General features: G+C 42.3%; 1 protein-coding gene across 14 annotated transcripts in view; it reads left to right on the top strand.

Annotated features, from left to right (window-relative positions):
* ATXN7L1 (ataxin 7 like 1) overlaps positions 1-23,367 on the top strand; it is a 235,310-nt gene that overhangs the window by 94,738 nt on the left and 117,205 nt on the right. Inside the window, exon 4 of one of the 14 annotated variants that reach the window (XM_037511420.2) lies at positions 7,213-8,370. The exons of the other annotated variants lie outside the window; for them this stretch is intronic. Coding sequence (XP_037367317.1) covers positions 7,213-7,295 — 83 coding nt within the window. The 3' untranslated portion in view covers positions 7,296-8,370. Of the gene's footprint in view, positions 1-7,212; positions 8,371-23,367 lie in introns of those variants that run through there. 14 annotated transcript variants of the gene reach the window in all.

Raw genomic sequence — 23,367 nt, 5'->3', positions numbered from 1 at the left:
ACTTTTCAGCAGTGTCTCTAGATGATTCCTTTGAAAACAGGGTTGAGAGGCTTCTGTTCTCACTACCATCTTTAAAGGATGACCATATATCTTTAGAAACATCTTACATTTCTACGGCATCTTGCTGCATACGAAGCACTCTCTCATAGCCTACTCGTTTTGATTCTCATAGCAACTCAGGAGGTAGGCTGGTAGGTGCTGGCTTCCCAGATTTGGAAGCTACAATAAATTAAACAACTTTCCTTAGGTTGCAGAGCTGGACCTAGTTCTCAGTACCCCTGACTCATCACAGTACAATTTCTACAAACAGAGATCCTGGGATGGTAGGGGGCGGAGGGGGATGCACAGCAGTAGGAAATAATATGTCCACTCTTGGGGGCAAATTTACCTTTATGAAACTTCCAACATTTGCCATTTCTAATTTCAGACTCCTGCAATGAAATGTCCTTTAGCTTTCTCATATCTCCTTCAAATGGGATCCCAGCTTTCTGGAAAAGCTACCTGAAAAACAACCTTATAGTTTTGACTGTGAAGGAATTGCTCTTCGATCTGCTTATAGGTTTTGATCTACCCTTATATTTCCTGACCAGAGGAGTCCATCAGAAGGAAAGTTATGGTCATTTCAGCAGATGCTGAAAGCAGTTGGTTGTGTTCTGCATGAGAATAAATCCATTCAGCATTCTGATTAGTTACAATGAGTGATGAGAGAATTGTACAGAACAAGAACTCCAAGTATGTGTTTCGCTCATGTAAACCTACTAATGAGAATGGGTTTTGGCAGAAAACTAAACATTGATGTTCTTACCACCAGAGCTTAGAGTTGCTTGTTAGTATTCTGAGAGCTTGAGTACAGACACAGATACAATACTGTATCAGATGCAAGACTTGGTCTCGATAACATCTCTCACTCCCATCTCTCATATCCTTTGATAACTTTGTTAAACAGGAAGGTGAGAGTAAGCAATCTAGAGAGAACTATATAGGAGTGGCTCAAGGACCTGGCAGTTTCAGACTCCTCACCATTCTTGCTGTGACCTCCTGCCACTGTTTGCCCATCTGTGGATCAGGCATGGTGGTTTTGCTCCAAGGTTACACTAGATATGAAAATGTTCTGTCATATGACTTGTGCTATAAATATGCCTACTGCCATGTGGAAAATAGGAGATTTTTAGCTGAAATATAGAATGAGATCAGGCAGGGAATGTCAGTCACTAGCAGCCGGAGCGTTGCCAGAGACGGGAGATGTGAGGGGAGGGGCCAGGTGCTTGTCTAAGGAAGGAGAACAGAGAGACTATGAGTGAAGCTGTCTAGGGCAACATGGTAGCATATACACACACAGAATAAATGTTTCAACCTCTGACCTGAATTTCCAAACAGGGGGATTAGAGATGAGCTGCTGTCTTTTCACGTTGTGGGCTCTCTGCTCCAGCTCCAGGCACCAACCGAATTCCACAGGGGAAGGAGGAAGGCCTTGGCAAACTGGGTGCCCATGTAAGGTTCAGCTTCTGTGTTTGAAGGAGGGCTGTATTCTAGAGGCAGCAGAGGGGTTAGGAATGAGCCAGGCCTGGAACCAAGCCATCTGGGCATTACTGTGTCTCTCTTTTTCACAAGTAAGGTGAAAAACAATCTGTTGTGCCTCAGTTTGCTCACCTACAAAATGAGAATGATATTAATACCTATTTCCAAGGTTATCAGGAAAATAAAATGAGTAAATGTATGTACAACACTTCGAAGAGTACATGGCAGGAAAGAAACACAACCTGGATTGGTTGAGGGAATTTACCTCCACAGGATTGTGTAGACCATGAATTGCGTGGTCATTTCCAGAGAGGAAAGAGGGGCTGGGAAGGGTGGGGTCACACCTAGAATGATACCAAGACTTGCCTGGACCACTGGCCATATCCACAAAAGCAGACTCCAATGACCAGTATCCTAGAAGTTTTTGTTTACTTACCTTACATGGGTCAGTCTTTCCCAGAGTCATTTACTGATACTGTATCTCTGCTCTGGAATCCTGCAAAATCATTCCCCTATGTTCTGTCTGTCTTAACTTGGGAAAAAAATCTCTCTCATCTGGAACTCTTGTCGAATGCCTGCCATCCCTCCTCATTGCAGTGTGTGGGCAGGTCTGCTCTCTGTTGCACATGTCTTCAGAAGGCATGGATCTCAAGCTTTCAGATCAAGTGTCTTTAAATCCATTGGTGAAAGGAGACAGCAATCATCTCTGGTTGGTGTTTGCCAAAATGTGGCCTTATAACAGGATGAAGTGATGGCTCCTGGCATGAAACCTGGCTCCCCCGGGCATACACCCAGCCTGAACAGCTCCTTTAAAACCAAAAGCAATTTGTCATCTTTTGATGCTCTTCCAGCACTGTCCCTGTCACAGGTAGATAAATGAAGTGGCAGATGGGTATCCAAATGCAGGATGATCTAATCCCAGCGGTTTCCTGTGGAACCGTCACTCCTCAAGGATGGCGAACACAATGAGGTGGTCCCAGCTTTGGGATTGTAACCATAAGGAAAGTTTTTCATTGCATGTCCCATTTATATGCATGACGTGCTTTCTCAGAATCTCCCAGCCCCCAGTGTGCAATTGGTAGGTGTGTTTCTCATTTCAAGAATCCTGAAATGAATCATACATTTGTGAGCTCAATATCTCATGTCTGTAGATACACAGAATGCAGCTGATCAAATCACTGTCTCATCAGAAGCCAAGAGGCACTTCTAAATTAGAAATAGATAGGAGTTGGACTTGAGATTCTAAAAATCCTCGATCATAGAAAGCCAATGGGAAAGGCAAATGCCTTTTAGTTCACCTGAGTTGCCTGCTTTGTATGCAGCTTGCATGGTTTTCTCCACCACCCACGTGGCTTCAGATTTTCTTGGCTTTGTATAACTAAAATTACTGGGTTACTCCCAAGGATGCAGTAGAAAGGCTCCTGGTTACCAAAACGAGGATGACCTGTGATGCCTCTGTAATGGAAGGATAGGCCTCTGTGCAGATGAGCTCAGCTGGCCAGGGCAGGCCTTGTGCCTATGCCAGGGCTGAGTGTGTTGCTGGTCTAGCCAGACAGCTTTGATTTCTTCTGTGGCCATCGGTCATACCCTCACTCCTTCAGCTGCTGAATTAACTGGGCATCCACAGTCACAAGGACCCACACTTTACCGAATCAACTCAAGTCCATCCCAACCACAGAAAAATCATCTGCCTTGATAGTGTTACAGTGCATTGTAAAGTATTGTTGAGGCATCCGAGAAAAGAGAAAATGTGGAGCATCTTCAAACTGTACCTGCTGGTCATAGATGCTTACACAGACCCTTATGTTGGTGACTGTAGGAGTTTATAGCCAGCTCTTAACTATCTGTGGTACTGAAGGAGAAATCTATCATTAACTTTAAATTTTTAAATAAGTCCCTTAATTCAAGTTTTAGGGGAAGGTGGTATTTCCTTTCCTGTTTCCCCAATTGAGTAGTAGTTTTAACGAGCAACTGATGACTCAGTGGGACTAAGAGTGCAGCACATGCTGATTCATATGGCCTTAGAAAGTGGGTCTAGGTTACTTTTCTCCCTTTTCCAGCCTCTGTTCTTACTCCGTAGACTTGGGTGTTTGCTCCACCACTTTGTAAGTTTAGGGGAGGATCAAGTAAGTTCAGGAATGCAGAGCTCTCCTCCAGCCCAACTGTACAGCTTAGTGTTCTGATGGACTTAGTAGACTCACAGAAAAAGAGGGAAGAAAGTCTTACTTCATGGAAGATGGTGAAACAACCAAATAATTTGTTCATTAAAAGATAATACATAAGTGAATCTTTAATTCTGCATTTCATTCATGGTAAAAATCACATAATCCTTTTTTTAATGCTTAAACGGCTGAGCCAGCTGTACATGATATAATAAACCCACACATTTACTTACTTTAGAAAAGTTACTGTTTTGAGAAAATGATCATTCCTGAAGGGGAAAAAAAAGCAATGTTGGTGTGCCTCATGTCCATTTAAAAGAGTTACATGTAAAAAATGATTTGCTTTCCTCAGATTAGTATCTTCAGATTCCTACTTTCTTCAGGCTTTGTAACAGAACAAGGAGGGGGCATGAACTCCTTGAGGAAGGAATACCTTATAATTCCTCTTCATTGCCCTCAGAGTCTGGCAAATAGTAGGCACTCAATCAATGTCTTATGAGTGGAAGAATGAGTGAATGAATGAATGAATAATTTATATGTTTTATCCTTTAATTCAGTGATACTCAACTATTAGCCTTGCATTGTAATTATTTGGGAGGCTTGCTAAAAGATGGCCAGGCTGCACCCCCAGAGTTCCCGATTCAGTGTATCTGAGGTGGGGCCCCAATATTTGCAGTTCCAATAAACCTCCAGCTGTTGCTGATGCTGTCGATCCAAGAGCTATAATTTGGGGCCCACTGATGTTTTACCTTTTCCAAACCTTCCAAAAGAGAGGCATCTGTAACTGTTACTGCCCACATAAAACTGAGATCAATTTTGTAAAAGTTACTAGGATTTAATCAGAAGAGCAACCTGGATTTTTTTTTTTTAATATATAAGAACCTCTATTTCATTCCTTGTATAATTATAAGAAAAGTAAGAATGGTTGGCCTTCTCCTTCATGATTGCGTTCTGTGCTGGCAGGACGCTGCCAGCAGGTGTGGAGTGGAGAAGCATACTTTGTGACGTCGAAGCCAGATTGCATCTCCATCCAATTTTGGAATCCCCACTTACTGTCAGATGCGCTTAACTGTAAAGTTCAAATGAGACATGACCTTTTGCAGAAACTGCAGATGAGCAAAAAGGATACAGAAGATGAGCCTGTGATACAAAAAGGAACATGTTGTTTGCAAAGTCTTTTCATGCTGGCTGTCAGCTGGACTGAAGTCATTTGCCCAACCCCCACCCTACAGGCAGGTACAGAAACAAGAGGGGAGTTTCATGGCCTAAGGAAGGCTATCTGCAAAAAGTCATTCTCCTAATTTCACGTGTCACTCTGGCAATGAGTTAGAATTCCATACTCAGACCTCGGGGACCACCATCTCCCTCCTCTTAAGATAGAGCCTGAGACTATAAGCACACACTGTAGAGGCCAGGGACACTTGGCAGATTGTACCAAAGGGATCCCAGACTCCCTGAACAAAGAGAAGAGATCAAAATGGAACCTGAGAAGGGATTTAAGGAAAGTAGGAAATCAGGGTCTTCCTCTGAGATAATGGAAGTGTAGTAGTAACCTATTGCTACATAACAAATGATCTCAACATCTAGCAGTTTAAAATGACAAATATTTAATATCTTGTACATTTTTCATAGAATTGAGAGTAGGCAAGTGGGATGGTTCTGGATCAGGGTCTCTGATGAAATTGTAGTTGAACTGGGATCCAGAATCATCTGAAGGCTCAACTGGGGCTGGAGGACTCAATTCCAAATGGTCACTCACCTGGCTGTTGGTAGGAGGCCTCATTCCCCACTTTCATACCATAGGCCTCTCCATAGTGCTGCTCACCTAACAGTTAACCTCCCTCCAAGTCAGGAGGGAGAGAGAGATACCAGCAAGAGAGAGAGAGACACCAAATGCCTTTTATGACCTAGTCTCAGAGGTAACACACTCACTTCTGCTTTATTCTGGTCAAGGCCACCCTTTAGGGGAAGGGAATTAGGCTTCCCCTCCTGAAGAACCCATGCCAAAAAAAGAGAGCCTCATTTATCCTCTTGCTGGACTCAGAAAGGCACAAGAATAGGGCCTCCCCTGATTGAGCGCCGCGCTGTGAAGCTGTCCGCAGCCTCTGCAGCGCCGGTTCGATCCCAGCCGGCTGGCAAGGGTCCCACATGGCATGCAGACCTCTCCTGTCTTGCCTGCTGCTCCCCTCAGCAGTGTATTTCAGCCAGTCTGCCTGTTCTGTTCCCCGCTCTGTCTCTGGTGAATCCACTCACCCTCCCGTGCATCTGGCCTATACCTTGGTTCTTGTATAAATAAAATAAATAAATCTTAAAAAAAAAAAAAAAGACAAGACAAGCACAAGAATAATTGGTAGAGGACCTTTTAAAAGACTCCAGAGGAGACTGGGTCACTGGGACCATGGGAGTTTTTCCTGATTGGGCTGATGATAGATGGGTGGTAGAGGAAGCAGCACCAGAAACTCTTGTGGTCTTTGAGCTCACCGTCTTCTAGGGGTCATGCATCCCCCTTCTCTCTTTTAGTCTAGGGGGCAATCTTGCTTAAGAAGCCATCTATGAGTCCCAAGACTCAGGTTTGGTTCCAGAGAAGAAGAAGGTACTGACTGCTCAGAGCCAGCTCTGCTGGAGAGAACAGCACTGGGCACCTCCTTCTAGATTATCTGGTCTACCAGGTCCTGGTAGGGTAAGAATGGAGTTTTAAGGCAGAAGTGGTATCCTAAAATAAAGAGGAGCTTCTGGGCTGTGCCTTTCAGAAAGGATATTGGGAGGAATGGGGTTAGGAAGAAGGAGGGAGAGGAGTCTCACTAATTTTTATTAAAGTGATCCCACCCAAGATAATGACAGGGTACCATTAGACACAACAGAAATCAGCCCTTTGTGGCTATAGCTCCTATGTCCCACACAGCGGGGCAGATTTTTATTTTAATCACCCCAACTCCCATAAATGGATTGTCACTAGGCAGTCTTCTTTTGAGGATGCAGAACCATCGGTGGTCATATTGTACTGTGTCTGTTCTTATCTCCCCTATCATCCCGAGGGAATAAGCTAATCAAACTTGCTGATGATTTTACACTGAGAAGGAGATAGCTAATAACTTGGATGACAAGTATTAGAATACAATGTGATGTGGATAAATTGGGTCCATGTATTAAAGGCTATAAAATGAGATTCCATCAAGGCATGAATAATGGTGCCTGTGGAAAGGATTAATCAAATACCCCATTAAAAGGTATAAGAATTCTGGTCAGACAGCCCTTGTTTAATTATACTCCTGCCCCTACTCCACCCCCAACTCCCTTTCCTCTGAAACTGCTTTCTAGTAAGAGAAACATGGAAGAGTTTAGAGAAAATAATAGAAAAATTGGGACATAGGTTTTGATATAACAAGATCATGAAGACAAATTTAAGCAACCAGTGTTTAATTTAGGGGAAAAGAAGGGCAATTGGCATGAGTAATCATTTACAAATGTAATTTCCAACGGAGCCCTGTTGATACCATTCAGCAAATGCCAACAAAGCATTTACTTTCCAAAGGGAGAAAGCAAGACAAGAGAAGTGAAAGCATCTCCAGAAATGGACCAGAGAACTGCCAAGCCATAGAGAAGAATCAGGTGTGAGAATGGACAGTGCAGAAGATAGACACGACTTCTGGAAAATCTCAGAGGACTGGCATTGTCTGTAGAACGCTTCCTGGAAGAGGAGACTCCAGCAGAACCCTGAAGTGTGGACAAGCTTCCATGTACTGCAAATTCGTGAGCACACTGTGATGATAGGGTGTAGGGAAAAAATGGGCTTGAGTAGAGCAGGGGGCACCTATGGGATTCTTCTCTCCATTACCACCACCACCACCACCCTGGTCCAAGCTACCATCACTTCTCACCTGGACAACTATAAAACCCTTCCAGTTGTTTTCCCTGCTTCCATTCTTACTCCTCTACAATCCATTCTGCACACAAAAGTCAGAATCAAAATCAATTCTATCATTCTCTTGACTTGTGGCTTCTCATTGCTCTTAGAAACCATTATCATGGCTATAAAAGTCTTGTGTGGTCTGAACCACATCCTGTGCCAGGCTCCCTTTCATTCACTATATGTCAATCAAACTGGCCTTCAAAATTTTAGCACACTGTGTCTTCCCGCCACAGGGCTCTTGAACATGCTTTTCCTTTTCTGTATATGATTTTCTTTCATCCCCTTCTCCAGAAGTTAATTCTGGCTCATTCTTTAGAATATATCTTAATGATTACTTCCTCCTGGAAGACTTCCCTGATTTTTATAACTTGGTTAGCTCTACCTCATACCTTGAAAACGAATGTATATTGTGTGAACATGTGATTAATGTCTGTCTCCCTGACTAGGCCACAAACTGAGTGCAGGGATTCATGTGTTGGTTTTATCATAACATTTAACTAGAAACAATGAGATGAGTCAAGAAATTATACTTGACCAGTATGTAGGAGGATGCCATTATGAATCTTTACTGTGAAAAAAGCCTGAATTCATGTCCAGACTGCCACCTACTGGCTGTGCTGTCGTAAATAAACCACAACCCCTCAGAACCTGTTTCCTCATCTTTAAAATGGGGGTACCAATAGGCATTTCACAATTGTAGCAAGACATTAATTAAATTATATATAAATGTACTTTGTAACCTGTAAAACCATTCATATATTATTTTTCCAATGCCTGGCATATTTGGTCATTAAACTCTTGTCAGATGGATGGGTGGGTGGGTGGATGGGTGGGTGGGTGGATGGGTGGGTGGATGGATGGATGGATGGATGGGTGGGTGGATGGATGGATGGGCGGGCGGACAGAAAAATAGGGAGCTAGCATGAGAGCCATGTGGGAGCCTGACACAGAATAGCATGCTGGAAGTCAAAAGAAAAGAGAATTTCAAGAAAAGGAGGCTTGTTGGTCACCTACTATATCCCATACAGTAGAGCAGGCAATGAGAATGAGGCGGGAAAATCATTTAACTTGGGTAGAAGGAAGTCACTAGTGACCTTAGGGCAAGTTTTCCTTCACCTTTTCATGTTGTCTGTGCTTTCAATGACATGCCTTAATTGTAACTTAATCACTTTACTGATTTTTATCTTTTTGGGAGGAAATCAAATTGATTTGCACATACAGCAAAATTGGAGAGATTGCTCCAGCTGCTGCCAGCAGGTGCTGACAAGTGAAGAAGTGAACGTCACAGGATGAGAAAATACACTAAACATTTATTTTAATAAGGCCTAGAAAACCATAGTTATTTAATAAATTGCCATGGATAATTAGGTTTCAGTTTCAAGGGTTGTTTCATTTTTAACTCCCTGTGTTCCAGAAGGAATAGAGCTGTGTAAGTCGGCAGGGACCTGCCAATGGTATGAGATCCATCTGAAAGTTGTATTGGTAGCCTGTTAGACTCGAAGAGTTCTTTGACTTTTCAGTCTTTTTTATTGTGTCTATCTGTTGTGGAGCTCATTTTTCCCTACAAATCAAAACAGACCCCACACATATTTATTAAAAAACCTCCCAACTTCTAGTATAACACTACTCATTTCTATTGTCCATTGTGGTGGTCCCATCATCCTGGAGCATATAATTTAGAGTCCTGGGCTTATTAGGAGTGCCTGGAGGTGATCTTTAAGTATATGTGCTCTTTATTAAGTCAATATTTGACCAAGACTTTTGAAAATGCTAATAAGTATGTGTATGAGACTGCCTGCTGAGATTAGCAAAAGGGGTGGGGGGGATAAAGCTAACTTTTCTTGCTCCAAACGATAAGTAAATGGCCAGATCTAATCTTCCTTTCATCTATAATTTATATTTATTACATTTGGTGAGTCTGGTTAGTGATTTAGATTCCTTAGGATTTTGCTACATTCAGACTCCTGTTATGCGATCTTTGATAAAACCTAGTGGTATATAACTCTGGACCCTAGACCATAACTTGATGCCAAACCCTATTCCAAATGTGTTCCCCACTAAAGCAAACTATATTAAAGAAAAGCATTTCCCGGTCACTTCCTTCCTGCAAAAAAAAATTCATAAATCACTAGTTCCACAGACAGCTCCCCCCGATTACATTTTTTTTTCCTCCCTGCCTCATTACCTCTATTGTGTGAGTGCCCTTTGCCCACACACTCATGAGAAAGTGATTATGGTGGGTTATGCCCTCCTCAAGAACATGGCTTGCATATATGTTTTCTTTTTTTTAAGGGATGACTATGTGCATTAAAAATTAGTGTATTTGGATATATTGGCGTGTACCAAGGCAAAATCTGGATGGTAGAAAACTGCAGGTTAAGTGACCTGAATCTTCAACAGATGAATTCTAAGAAAAAGAAATAAATGGAAGGAAAATCATCACTTAAAAGAAGCTTATAAGACACACAAAAACTGGGCAAGCCTAAACTACCGACTTGGGTGCTGAAACCATAAAAAAATATAAGTCAGAAGTATGGTTACTTGGGGTGGGGGGGGAGGCTGCATTGGTAACAGACGTGGAAAGGAATTTTTGGGGTGGCTGGCAAAGTTCTCTTCCTTCACTTGACTGGTAGTTACTAGAGTGTTTGCCTTCTAATTATTCCCTTTGTGGTACATTTGTTTTGTGCAGTTTTGAATGTCTGTACTTTATCTTACAATAAAAAGTTTTTCTTCTAATGGGTCCATTTGGGGTTCACATTACCACATTATTAGTTGGGGGATACTATAATACATAGTATATAATATATAGTATAATATATCTTACTTTTCTCACTATAAGGATAATTGTAAATCCAGCTAGAAATTTATCAGCTTGATCAGAATTGAGAAAAAAACTAAAGAGGGTCTGCTAGTGGATTTCTGGGGTTTGGCTATTGAAGACTCCCCTAGTCTTTCTTTTTTACCTATTTTCATTTATTTAGTTAATTTTCTTTTAGTAATAGAATAAGCATCTGCAAACCCACTTTCATTAAACAAAAGCTAGGACCCTATTCTTACCCCTTCCTTATCGTAAGTGATCTTTAAAGACCACAAAGGCTTGCTCCAGGAAACTACCAATGCCATTGACACCCCCACCCATTCTCTCCCCATGTTGACCCTGCAAATGCCAGTCTGAAGTAACTACCATGTGGTATGATTTGATAGCATGATAGTACTGAGACTTAACCCCTACGCCAGGGAGGCCCATTGTGGTATGAGTTGAGAGACCTCTGACTTTCCTCTCTGTCAGTGGGGCTTCGTTCCTTTACCTCGAGGCTCTTGCCCCTATCCAGTGCTGTTCCACCAGAGAATTGACTGCCTCATTATAGATAAGATAGGTGACAGTGAGTTTCAATAAAGTCATAACAAACAGGACTCTGAAAACCTGAGGTGGGGACACAGTAAGGGAAGGCCTAAAAAAGGGGTTGGCAGGAATTTTCCTTTCCTTCTTTTTTTTTTAATTTATTTATGCATACAAGAACGGGGGTACAGGCCAGAGGTATAGGGGGTGAGATGATTCACCAGAGACAGAGGGGAACAGAACAGGCAGATGGACTGAAATACACTGCTGAGGGGAGCAGGAGAGGTCTGCTGCACCATGTGGGTTGCTCCCTGAGCAGGGATCAAACTCATGCTGAAGTGGCTGCAATTAGCTTCATAGGTTGAATCTTAACCCCTTGGGCCACCAGGAAGGCCCTCCTTTTTTTTTTTTTTTTTTTTAAGATTTATTTTATCGGGCCTCCCCTGGTGGTGCAGCAGTTGAACGCTGGGCTGCGAAGCTGCCCGCAGCCTCTGCAGCGCCGGTTCAATCCCCGTCCCCTGGCGAGGGTCCCACATGGCGCGCAGACCTCTCCTGTCGCGCCCGCTGCTCCCCTTGGCAGTGTATTTTGGTTGGTCTGCCTGTTCTGCTCCCCACTCTGGCTCTGGTGAATTCTCTCTCACCCTCCTGCGCTTCTGACTGTACCCAGTGCTTGTATAAATAAATAAATAAATAAATAAATAAATAAATAAATAAATAAATAAATAGATAAATAGATAAATAGATAAATAGATAAATAAATAAATAAATCTTTAAAAAAAAAAGATTTATTTTATCTATGCAAGAGCCAGGGTACAGGCCAGATGCATGGGAGGGTGAGAGGATTCACCAGAGACAGAGCAGGGAACAGAACAGGCAGAGTGACGAAATACACTGCTGAGGGGAGCAGTAGGAGAGACAGGAGAGGTTTGCTCCCTATGTGGGTTGCTCCGAGGGTGGTGGGGATCGAACCAGCACTGCAGAGGCTGCGGACAGCTTCACAGCACTGCACTCAACTGCCTGAGCCACCAGGGAGGCCCTCCTTCTTTTTTTTTATAAGACCAAATCTCAGTATGTTGACAGTTTTCAGCCTGAATCTAGACCCCATGAAAACACATTTACCTCTGCCGCTGGGGCTGCATGAAGTTAGTTGGCCAACTCTCTCAGTGCATAAACCTGAATCCAGACCTGTTTGGGAATAAACAGGGTAGATTCAATTCCATGAGGGCAGAGACTTCATCTGTTTTACTCACAATTCAGTTCTCAACCCCTGGCACAGTTCTTGGCACATGCTCGGTAGACACTTGATATTAAAAAATGAATGAAGAAACAAGGGCTAAGTGTTTGTAGCAGGAGAGAGAACACAGATGCCTCCCAATATGGGCATCGAGAAGGCAGCTGCTGTTACTTTGCACACACCTGGGGATATCACCTTCCCCTTCACCTGTGTCCCTGAGCATCTCTTATCTGCAGCCTAGAATCAACCACTTCTGCTCTATACTTCCCTATCCTGAACAAGAAAATCAGCCAGTACCTCGTTCTTGAGAAGTAACAGCTCTTACCACACTTGTCTCCACATAGTATTTTGGGGGTGAGGAATGGAGTTTAGAAGTACGGTAATCTCCCCCTTGTCCAGTTTCACTCTCCATGGTTTCAGTTACCTATAGTCAGCTGCAGTCCAGTGTAATGTGCTGTGAGATACTTTGAGAGAGACACATTCACATGAACTTTATTACAGAATACTGTTATAATTGTTCTTTATTATTAGTTATTGTTGTTAACCTCTTACTGCACCTAATTTATAAATTAAACTTTATCATAGATATGTACATATAAGAAAAACTTAAATAGGATTCAGTACTATCTGAGGCTTCAGACATGCACTGGGGGTCTTGGAATATATCCTCTGCCGGTAAGGCAAGGGGGACTACATGTTTTCTAATTTGCACTACACAATATTCCTGTGAAGTTGGTAATTCTCACTTTATAGAGGAGGAAATTGAGGCTGAGAAGGATTAGAATGGCTTTTGAATGATTCAAAGGGCTTTTGAAGAGCTTTAACTAGAATGTGGAACTTAGGGTCCTAGGTCCAAAACCTTTCTACCACCAGCCCTTGGCAACTGTTGAAGATACAAACAAAGGGGTCAAGAGTCGTTGCCCTCAAGAAGCTGAAATCTAATTTAGGTGCAGAAAGCCACCTTAAATGTTGATTCATAAACTTTGAAGCACCACCTGATCCTTCACAAAGATGCAGTGACAGACTCTCCTGCTGCTGTTGTTTCCTAGAAAGTTGTCTGTGTGAACTTATTTACAGAGCTGGAATTAGGGTGGCTCAGCAGTCTTCTACTGCCTGCTATAATGGGGAACAGAAAGAAAGCAGAAATAATAGAAGCCTAAAGGAAATCCCAAAGATCTAACTTTAATCAGTCATGTCCATAGCAAACTTCATTACAAATAGCCACTTTGTAGATAACAAAAAAAGAGACGAAAAGAAAGCAAAGGGACTAAATAACCCGTGATCTAGGTCATCAGTCCCTTACAGTAGTATTGTCTGCAACTGATTTAATACTTCCTACTGCTTTGTACACAGGAATGTCCATGCTTTTGGATTTTCTTCCCCTCTAACCACTGCACATCTCTTCTCCCCACTAATGTTCTCAGTGATCCCATGCAAGGCATAGGGCTGATATGAGGCTTGGAGTTGGAGATTTTATGTGATTTGCCCAAAGCTCCTCACTAGTTAGAAGCAGCTCTGGAATTGGAATCTGAGCTCTTCCGGGCCCCCACCTGTTCCCACTTCCTTTCCTGCAGTAGCCCCTCTGGACTTCTCCTTCAGCCATCTTTGAGAATGACTTGGCAGTCACAGTTCAGCCACCTTGAGTCCACAAACTGGCTCTTGCCCACTCTTGCTCACATTACAGTGGTTAGGCGTTCACTGACCACTTTGCTGTGTTATGATCATTTAATTAGCCTATGCCTCGGAGGAAGAAGTGCTTTATTTAGAAGCTTAATAGTGAAAACTTCCAAGTCTTTAGTTCACTATGAGCTTGATGGCATTAGGATGATCTCAGGCTCTGCCCACAGTGCTCCTAATCCACTTAGCACCAAGAAGATAAACTGGAATGGCTTCATGTGCTGATGACTGCAGAAGGTGTGTGGCTGAATATGCCAGAAAAGGATAGATACAGAGAGTCTGTATAATGAGGAAGAACAACACTGTTCAGGACCTTCCAAAAAATAACTAGATCTTTCTAGGCATCTCATGGGGCAAAAAGAGAATAGAATTTCTCTTCCTGGGCCAAAGTTGGGGATAGCACAGAAGTTTCTCAGCCTCTGTTGTACATTAGGGTGACATGGGAGTCTTTCACCTATCCTGAAGCCAGGCCTGACATCAATTTTTCTTAAACTCTTACACATGATTCCTCCATGCAGCCAAGCATGATAACCAGTGATCAGACAAGTGTTAGTGGCTTTGTCAGGTGTCTACTGGCTGGGCTAAGGTACATTTCCCAGAATTCTCTGTCCTGCAGATTTCTGATTGGGATGAACCAACAGAGATTCTCGGGAGGACTAACAGAAGAGGTAACCCTTTTGTAACACATACATTGCTGCCTGTCTACTGGCTCTCCTGTTGGCATAAGGCATCAAGGGGGCCTTCAGTTGTTCTGCCTTCACCTTAATCTTCATTCAGCATCTTCAACTCGTAGGCCTGGTGAAGGGCCCTAGCTTCTAGGGTACATCCAGCCCATCAAGGCCAAAGACAACAAGAACTATCATGTCAGCTCATACTTACAGGGCTGCAGTTAAGGCCTGTGGGTTCCAGGTTGTTCTCGGTTCGTCCCCCACTTTATATCCTTCCTTCCCAACTGCCTGCTTGTGCGCTTCACATCAGATGCTCCAGTATCAGAGACAAAAACATCAGCCTTATAGAGGCGCTTAACAAGCAATTACTACAGCAAAAGGTCAGAGACATGTAATAGATTCATAAATCTAAGTACACATGTACAGATATACCCGTATCCATCCTTGGAGTCCTGCTTCTTTGACTGATCTCTGGCTGACAGAGGCAATATTCAGAATTGTGGGTTGAGATGATGAAAGTCCAGTATGAGAGAAAGATATAATGGCTCTGACTGAAGGGAAAGTCAGATCTCACAGCTCCCTGTCTCCACACCACCCCAAGGTGGCCCCTTAAGAGAAAAACTTTGGTGGATTCAAGGTCTTCAAGTCTGGTGGTGGGTGGGAAACCCCTGAACAAAATCTTGAAAATGCAAGTTCCTGGGTTTCATATCTAGGAATGAGAATCTCAAAGGATCCAATCCAACAGTGAGAACTTTTTAAAAACTTTCCTCTTCCACCCTTTCTGGGGTGCTGGCAACTCTCTGTTGTTCTGGGTCCTGGTTACCTATTGGGTATTGTGTCCAACATTATCGGGGAAACACTTGTGGTTTGTGCCCTTTTCTGTCTGCATGTTATACTTCAAGTTAACAAAAGCAAAAAAGGCCCCACATCCCACTCCCCGTAGTCCCAAAGTTGAGAACCACTGACTAGGTGCTTCCCTATACCTTTCTGGTAGAATTCAGAGAGGAATTCAGAGAAGAGGAACAGAATAAACTTCAGCAGCTGGGGAGTAGCTAAGATGCATCCATAATCCTAATGATACAATCCTATGCTGCTGTTACATGCTGAAGCCGAATATGAAACAGTGAGGCAGCCAGCCAGCTTGAAGTGATAGGAGTAGGTTGCGAGAGGGATGAGAAGGAGCAGTTTGGAAGTCACAATGGAGCCAGGCCATGGAAGGCTTTGACTGCCAAACTGAGAAAAAGGAAAAGCCACTTACAAAGAGCGAGGGCTTTATTTTTAGGAGCAGTGGGGGAGCCCTTGCAGATTTTGAGAAGAGTGATTGATAAAAGTGGCACTTTTAAAAAGTGCAATTATAAATATAAAATCATATTATCCATCATACTTAACTGCTCACAAAATATATTGTTTGAAATAGACTGGTAACAACAGAACGGGCCTTGGCACTGGGAATGGAGACTTTATTTTCCTTTGGTGTCAAAACAGACTTTTCAACCTCAACTTCTTTCTTGAAGTGCCTGCAGTCTATACACACTGTTCTGAATTGCATTTTTTCAAAGGAGGGAAAGAGGCAAAGCCCAGTTCTCCCATTTGAAGGTCTGGGAGGTTTCTCTGGGACACAGCTGTTGTTACAGGTATGTTCAAATTTTATAATCCTGGCGAGGGAGCAACTTTATAGACCGATTGATTGTTTTAGGCAGTGAGTATCTAGAAGAAGTCCAACAATGGTTCTCAACAGGAGGTTTGGAGAAGGGTGCAGGGGCAACAACAGAGAATCATATTGAATTACAATTTTCCCTGGGGTTTTTTGAAATTAAGAAGTGCAGCCCCGGGCCTCCCCGGTGGTGCAGCGGTTGAGCGCTGGGTTGCAAAGCTACCCGCAGCCTCTGCAGCGCCGGTTCGATCCCCGGCTGCTCCCCGGACACCGGAGGAGGGTCCCACATGGCGCGCAGACCTCTCCTGCCGCCTGCTGCTCCCCTCAGCAGTGTACTTCGGTTCTTCTGCCTGCTCTGCTCCCTGCTCTGGCTCTGGTGAATTCTCTCACCCTCCCGCACTTCTGACTGTACCCAGTGCTTGTATAAATAAATAAATCTAAAAAAAAAGAAAAAAAAAAAAGTGCAGCCCCTACCCAGGCCTGCCAAGTCAAAAGCTCCTTGAGTGACACTGACCGTCTCCAGGTTTAAATCCACCAGCATGCTCTCACATGTCTTCTTTAATATCCAAGATCAGAGTGTTCACAGCCTCTTTAAATGGCCCTTTTCCTAGTGAGACAAGCTTATCTTCTTCCCCCAACCCCCCCCCATGCCAAAAGACAGCTCTAAAGATTACAACTCTTGAGCTTTCTTAACCAATGATTGGTTAAGAAAATCAAACCATAGGGTCTCCCTAGTAGCACAAGAGGTTAAGACTCAGCAATATTGCGCTATCGCCAGCCACTGCAGCATGAGTTCGATCCCTGGCCAGGGAGCTAGGCCACAATGTGCAGCAGACCTCTCCTGACTCACCCGCTGCTCCCCTCAGCAGTGTATTTCAGTAGATCTGCCTGTTCTGCTCCCCACTCTGTCTCTGGTGAATGCTCTTATCACCCCCCCAACACAGCACCTCTGGCTTATACCCCAGTTCTTGTATCTATAAATAAAAATAAATCTTTAAAAAATAAAATCCAACCATAGGCATCATCTTTGAAGGACATGTTTTCTTTCTCATTTTTCTTTTTTTTTTTTTAAAGTGTACAAATTGCAACTTTTATTCTTAGTTTATATTCTTTTAGATACAAAACTTGATGAAATTAATAGTAGACTCCTGGATTCTTGTCCTGTATAGTGCAGCCTTAGAAAAATACTTGGTTCTAATGGATAATGGATAACTTCCTTTCTGTCTGATTGCTTTTTTTTTTTTTTTTTTTTTAATATTAAATTTTATTTTTATATTCCCCCATACAATTGCAAATGCCCCATTCTGACCCCAATCCTTCCCCTCCCGCCCCCCACCCCCCAACAAGTGTCTCTGGTTCATAGTTTTTTGTTGATTTTGATTTTCACTTTCTAATATTCATTTTCCTGGTCCCTTATTTAAGTTTTCTAGATTCCTGCTATGAGTGAGACCATCCGGTATTTTTCTTTTTCTTTTTGGCTTATTTCGCTGAGCATGATCCCTTCCAGTGCCATCCATGTTGCTGCAAATTGCATGTGTTTATCTTTTTTGAATGCTGAGTAATATTCCATGGTATATATGTACCACATCTTCTTGATCCAGTCATCTATTTTTGGGCATTTGGGTTGTTTCCAAAGCTTAGCTATTGTAAACAGTGCTGCTATAAACATAGGAGTGCAGGTGCTCTTTGGAATTGATGTTTCTGTGTCCTTTGGGTAAATACCTAGGAGTGGAATTGCTGGATCATATGGAAGCTCTATGTTTAGTAGGTCCAGAAATCTCCACACAGCTCTCCATAGTGGTTGGACCAGTTTGCACTCCCACCAACAGTGCACAAGAGTTCCTTTTTCTCCACACCCTCGCCAACATTTGTTGTTGCTAGTTTTTTTAATATGTGCCATTCTCACTGGTGTGAGATGGTATCTCATGGTAGTTTTGATTTGCATTTCCCTGATTACAAGTGATGTTGAACATTTTTTCATATGTCTGTTGGCCATTTGCATTTCCTCTTCAGAGAAGTTTCTTTTTAGCTCTTCTGCCCATTTTTTGACTGGATTATTTTCTTTGTTGTTGCTGAGTCTCATCAGCTCTTTGCAGATTTTTGTGATCAGTCCTTTATCATTAGTGTTGGGTGCAAAAATGTTCTCCCAGTTGGTGGGGTTTCTCTTTGTTTTTGTTATTGTCTCTTTTGCTGTGCAGAAGCTCTTTAATTTGATGTAGTCCCAGCTGTTTATCTTTCTCTTCACTATCACTGCTTTGGGTGATGTGTCTGTAAAGATGTCTTTGATGTGCAAATCCCGTAGTGTTTCACCTATATTTCCTTCTATGTATTTTATGGTTTCAGGTCTTATGTCTAGTTCTTTAATCCATTTTGAGTTGATTTTTGTGTATGGTGTGAGGTAGTGGTCAAGCTTCATTCTTTTGCATGTAGCGACCCAGTTTTCCCAGCACCATTTATTGAACAAACTTTCTTTGCTCCAATGCATAGTCTTTGCTCCTTTGTCAAAGATTAGTTGACCATAAATCTGTGGGTTTATTTCTGGATTTTCTATTCGATTCCATTGGTCTGTATGTCTGTTCTTGTTCCAATACCATGCAGTTTTGATGATTATGACTTTGTAGTATAGTTTGAAGTCTGGGAGTGTGATGCCTCCATTTCCTTCTTTTTTTTTCAGTAGAGCTTTGGCTATTCGGGGTTTTTGGTGATTCCATATGAATTTCATCAATAATTGTTCTATTTCTTTGAAGAATGCCATTGAGATTTTGATTGGAATAGCATTGAATCTGTATATTGCTTTTGGTAGGATGGCCATTTTAATAATGTTTATTCTTCCAATCCATGAGCAGGGGATGTCTTTCCATTTCTTTGTGTCTTCTTCTATTTCTTTTAACAGTGTTTTATAGTTTTCTTTGTATAGGTCCTTTACCTCTTTTGTTAGATTTATTCCCAAATATTTGATTTTTTTTGTTTCGATAATAAAAGGGGTGGTTTTTTTGATTTCTTCTTCTTCAGATTTATTGTTTGTGTATAGGAAGGCTACTGACTTTTGCGTGTTGATTTTGTATCCTGCCACTTTACTGAATTGATTGATGAGTTGAATTAGTTTTTCTGTGGAGATTTTGGGGTTCTCTATGTATATTATCATATCATCTGCAAATAGTGATAGTTTGACTTCTTCTTTTCCTATTTGGATTCCTTGGATGTCTTTCTCTTGTCTTATTGCTCTGGCTAGGACTTCCAGTATTATATTGAAAAGCAGTGGTGAGAGTGGACATCCTTGTCTTGTTCCAGATCTTAATGGAATTGCTTTCAGCTTTTCACCATTGAGAATGATACTGGCTGTTGGCTTGTCATAGATGGCCTTTATGATGTTGAGGTATGTTCCTTGTATCCCAAGAATTTCAAGGGCTTTTATCATGAATGGGTGTTGCACTTTGTCGAAAGCTTTCTCAGCATCTATTGATATTATCATATGGTTTTTATATTTCTTTTTGTTGATGTGTTGGATAACGTTGATTGATTTTCGGATGTTAAACCATCCTTGTGCCCCTGGAATGAATCCAACTTGGTCGTGGTGAATTATCTTATGGATACATTGTTGGATTCTGATAGCTAAAATTTTATTGAGGATTTTTGCATCAGTGTTCATTAGGGAGATTGGCCTATAGTTTTCCTTTTTTGTGTTGTCCTTATTCGGTTTTGGTATTAGTGTAATATTGGCTTCATAGAACGTGTTTGGTATTGTCCCTTCCTTCTCAATTTTTTGGAAGAGTTTGTGAAGGATAGGCACTAATTCGTCTCTGAATGTTTGGTAGAATTCATTTGTAAATCCATCAGGTCCTGGGCTTTTGTTTTTGGGGAGGTTTTTAATTACCATTTCAATTTCGCTGCTTGTAATTGGTCTGTTTAGGTGTTCTATTTCTTCTTTATCTAGCTTTGGGTGATTGTAGAGTTGTAGGAATTTGTCCATCTCCTCTAGATTGTTGAACTTGTTTCCATATAACTGTTCATAGTAGTTACTGATTATTCTTTTGATTTCTGCTGTGTCCGTTGTGATTTCTCCTCTTTCATTTATGATTCTGTGTATTTGTGCTTTCTCCCTTTTTTCCTTTGTGAGCCTGGCTAGGGGTTTGTCTATTTTATTTATTTTTTCAAAGAACCAGCTCTTGGTTTCGTTGATCTTTTGGATTGTTTTTTTAGTTTCAATTTCATTTATTTCTGCTTTGGTTTTTATTATTTCTTTTCTTCTACTGGTTCTGGGGTTTTTTTGTTGTTCTTTTTCTAGATCTTTGAGCTTCGAGATTAGGTTGTTTCTTTGAGTTCTTTCTTGTTTTTTGATGTGAGCTTCTATTGCTATATATTTTCCTCTTATTACTGCTTTTGCTGCATCCCATACATTTAGGATATTGGTGTCCTCCTTGTCATTCAATTCAAAGAATTTTTTAATTTCTTCTTTGATCTCCTCGTTAGTCCAGTGGTCTTCCAGTAGTGTGGCTTTTAATCTCCATGAGGTAGGATAGTTCCTTGCCTTCTTTTTATGATTTATTTCTAGTTTGATGCCTTCGTGGTCAGAAAAGATGGTTGGTATGATTTCAATCTTGGTGTATCTGTTGATGTTTGTCTTGTGCCCCAGTATGTGATCGATCCTGGAGAATGATCCATGTGCGCTTGAGAAAAATGTGTACTCCGTTTTTTTTGGGTTTAGTGTTCTATAGATGTCTGTTAAGCCCAAATGCTCTAGGTCCTTATTTAGAGCTTTAGTTTCTTTACTTATTTTTTGTCTTGTTGATCTATCCATTGTTGATAGTGGTGTGTTGAAGTCTCCCACTACATATGTGTTTTCTCTGATGTCTGTTTTCAGAGAGGACAACAGTTGTCTGATATATTTTGGTGCTCTTTCGTTTGGTGAGTATATGTTAATGAGTGTTATTTCTTCTTGAAGTATTGTCCCCTTAATCATAATGTAGTGACCATTGGGGTCTCTTTTTATTTTTTTGAGTTTGAAGTCTGTTTTATCTGATATAAGTATAGCTGTTCCTGCTTTCTTTTTTGGCCCATTTGCTTGTAGGATTGTTTTCCATCCTTTGACTTTGAGCCTATTTTTATCTTTTGTAGCTAAATGTGTTTCCTGGAGACAGCAAAAGGTTGGGTTTTGTTTCTTAATCCAGGCTGCAACTCTGTGTCTTTTTATTGAAGAGTTTAGTCCATTTACATTTAGAGTTAATATTGATATGTTAGCATCTGTATTTGCCATTATGTTTGTATTTCCTTTGATTTTATTTATTTATTCTTTTAATAACTTTTTTTTTTTTTTTGGTCTTCTTTCGTTGTTATTCGTCCCTCTGAGGTTCTGGCTTTAGGATTCCTTGTAGTATTTTTTGGAGTGGGGGTTTAGTCGCAATGAAATTCCGGAGTTTCTCTTTGTCTGGGAAGGTCCATATTCTTTCTTCATGGAGGAAAGAGAGCTTTGCGGGATAGAGTATTCTTGGTTGGCATCTGTTTTCTTGGAGTCTGTTGACTATGTCCCTCCACTCTCTCCTTGCCCGTAGTGTTTCTTCAGAGAAGTCTGATGTCAGCCTGATTGGTTTTCCTTTGAATGTTATCTGTTTCTTCCCTCTTGTCAGCTTCATTATTTTTTCCTTGTCCTGGATTCTTGGGAGCTTTACTATTATGTGTCTTGCTGTGTTTTTCCTTTCGTCGTGGAAGTTTGGTGTTCTTCTTGCTTCTTGTATATCAATTTTCAGCTCCTTCTTCTCATTTGGGAAGTTCTCTTCAATTATATCCATGAATATTTTCTCTGTTCCTACATCTCTCTCCTCTCCTTCTGGAATTCCTATAACTCTTATATTTCCTTTCCTCATGGAGTCAGATAGTTCCCGAAGTCTTTCTTCATTCTTTTTCCTTCGTACTTCTCTTTCCTTTTCTGTTTTGGTTCTTTTTATTTCTGTGTCTTCAAGATTACTTATTCGTTCTTCCATTTCATCTATTCTGCTTTCATTGCTTTTCCCAGAGTTCTTTAGTTCCTCCATTAATTCTTTGATCTCCTGCATTTCTCTTACTTCCCTCTTTAGGGACTCAATTTCCTTCTTCTGATCTATCACTTTTTTAATCATGGCAATTTTAAATTCTCTTTCTGGAAGGCTCAGAAGTTCTTCCAAGTTGCTGTCGTTGCAATCTGGGGAGTGGTTTTCTTTTTGTGGTGTGCTTCTTTCCTGAGGAGTTGTTAGGTTGCGTGTGGTTCTTCTACTCCCTACTGTCTGTTTTCTAATTTGTCGTATGCGTTGGGACACTGTGTTGCTCGGACTGACTGACATCTTGGGTGAACTTCTCCGCTCCCCTCTGGCTCTTCCAGGAGCCATCTCTGTCTTCTGGGGGAGATTTCTGCTGGTTTTAGACAGTTTTTACTGAAGAAATGTCCCTGTTCTCAAATGGCGAAGCGGGATGCAGTCCCTGCGCCTCCGGTTTCAGGCACACTCTTCTGCGCCCCCAGTCTGCCCCGGACGTGGGTGCCTGCTCCCTCTGTGGGCTCAGACTGCTGGTCGGAAGGGGCCTGGCGTGGAATAACTTCCCGGCTGGCCACTGCAGAAGCCTTCTGCCCTTTTCAAGCAGTCTTAAGAAATTTCCTGTTCTATGGGGTGTTAGTGACTTTTTTTTTCCTGGTCACTAGGTGGCGCCAGAGATCTCTCCTATTGTCCTTGGGGGGCTGTTTTTCGTCCCCCCCACCCCGTGGGACAGGGAACAGAGCGGGAATGGTAGGGTACACCTCAACAGCTTTGGGGTGCTGTGTCTGCCTTGTGCCCCACTGTCGTGGAGAACCCACGCCCCGAATTTTCGTGCCCCGGGTCTCAGTTCAAAGCCCTCAGTTCCAGGACGCGGGCTGTAGCCCAGTTCAGTGGCGCAGGAATGGCGCCTTTTGCACTGCTCCCGTGCCTGGGTGCCTGGTTCCTGCTCACTCAGGGAGGGACCTTCACCTCAGTGAGGACCTCCGCGCGTCTCCCCGCAAGCCTAGGTCGTCTCCCCGCAAGCCTAGGTCGCAGGCGCGGGTACCTGGGCAGCCGCGATTCTGGTCTGCACTTGCTTTTCAAGCTCCCCGAGCGCGCCGCGTTTCCGCGCCAGCTTACCGGCAGCCCGGGCTGTGTGCGCGTCTCCCGGGGTCTTTGTTCTTCTCTAATGGCGCCAGGAGCCGTTCGCTCACCGCCGCGGC

Source organism: Talpa occidentalis, unplaced genomic scaffold (assembly GCF_014898055.3).
Source record: "Talpa occidentalis isolate TD23 unplaced genomic scaffold, MPIMG_talOcc4v2.1, whole genome shotgun sequence".
NCBI classification, from domain to species: Eukaryota; Metazoa; Chordata; class Mammalia; order Eulipotyphla; family Talpidae; genus Talpa; species Talpa occidentalis.
This window is presented reverse-complemented; position numbering and strand designations above follow the sequence as displayed.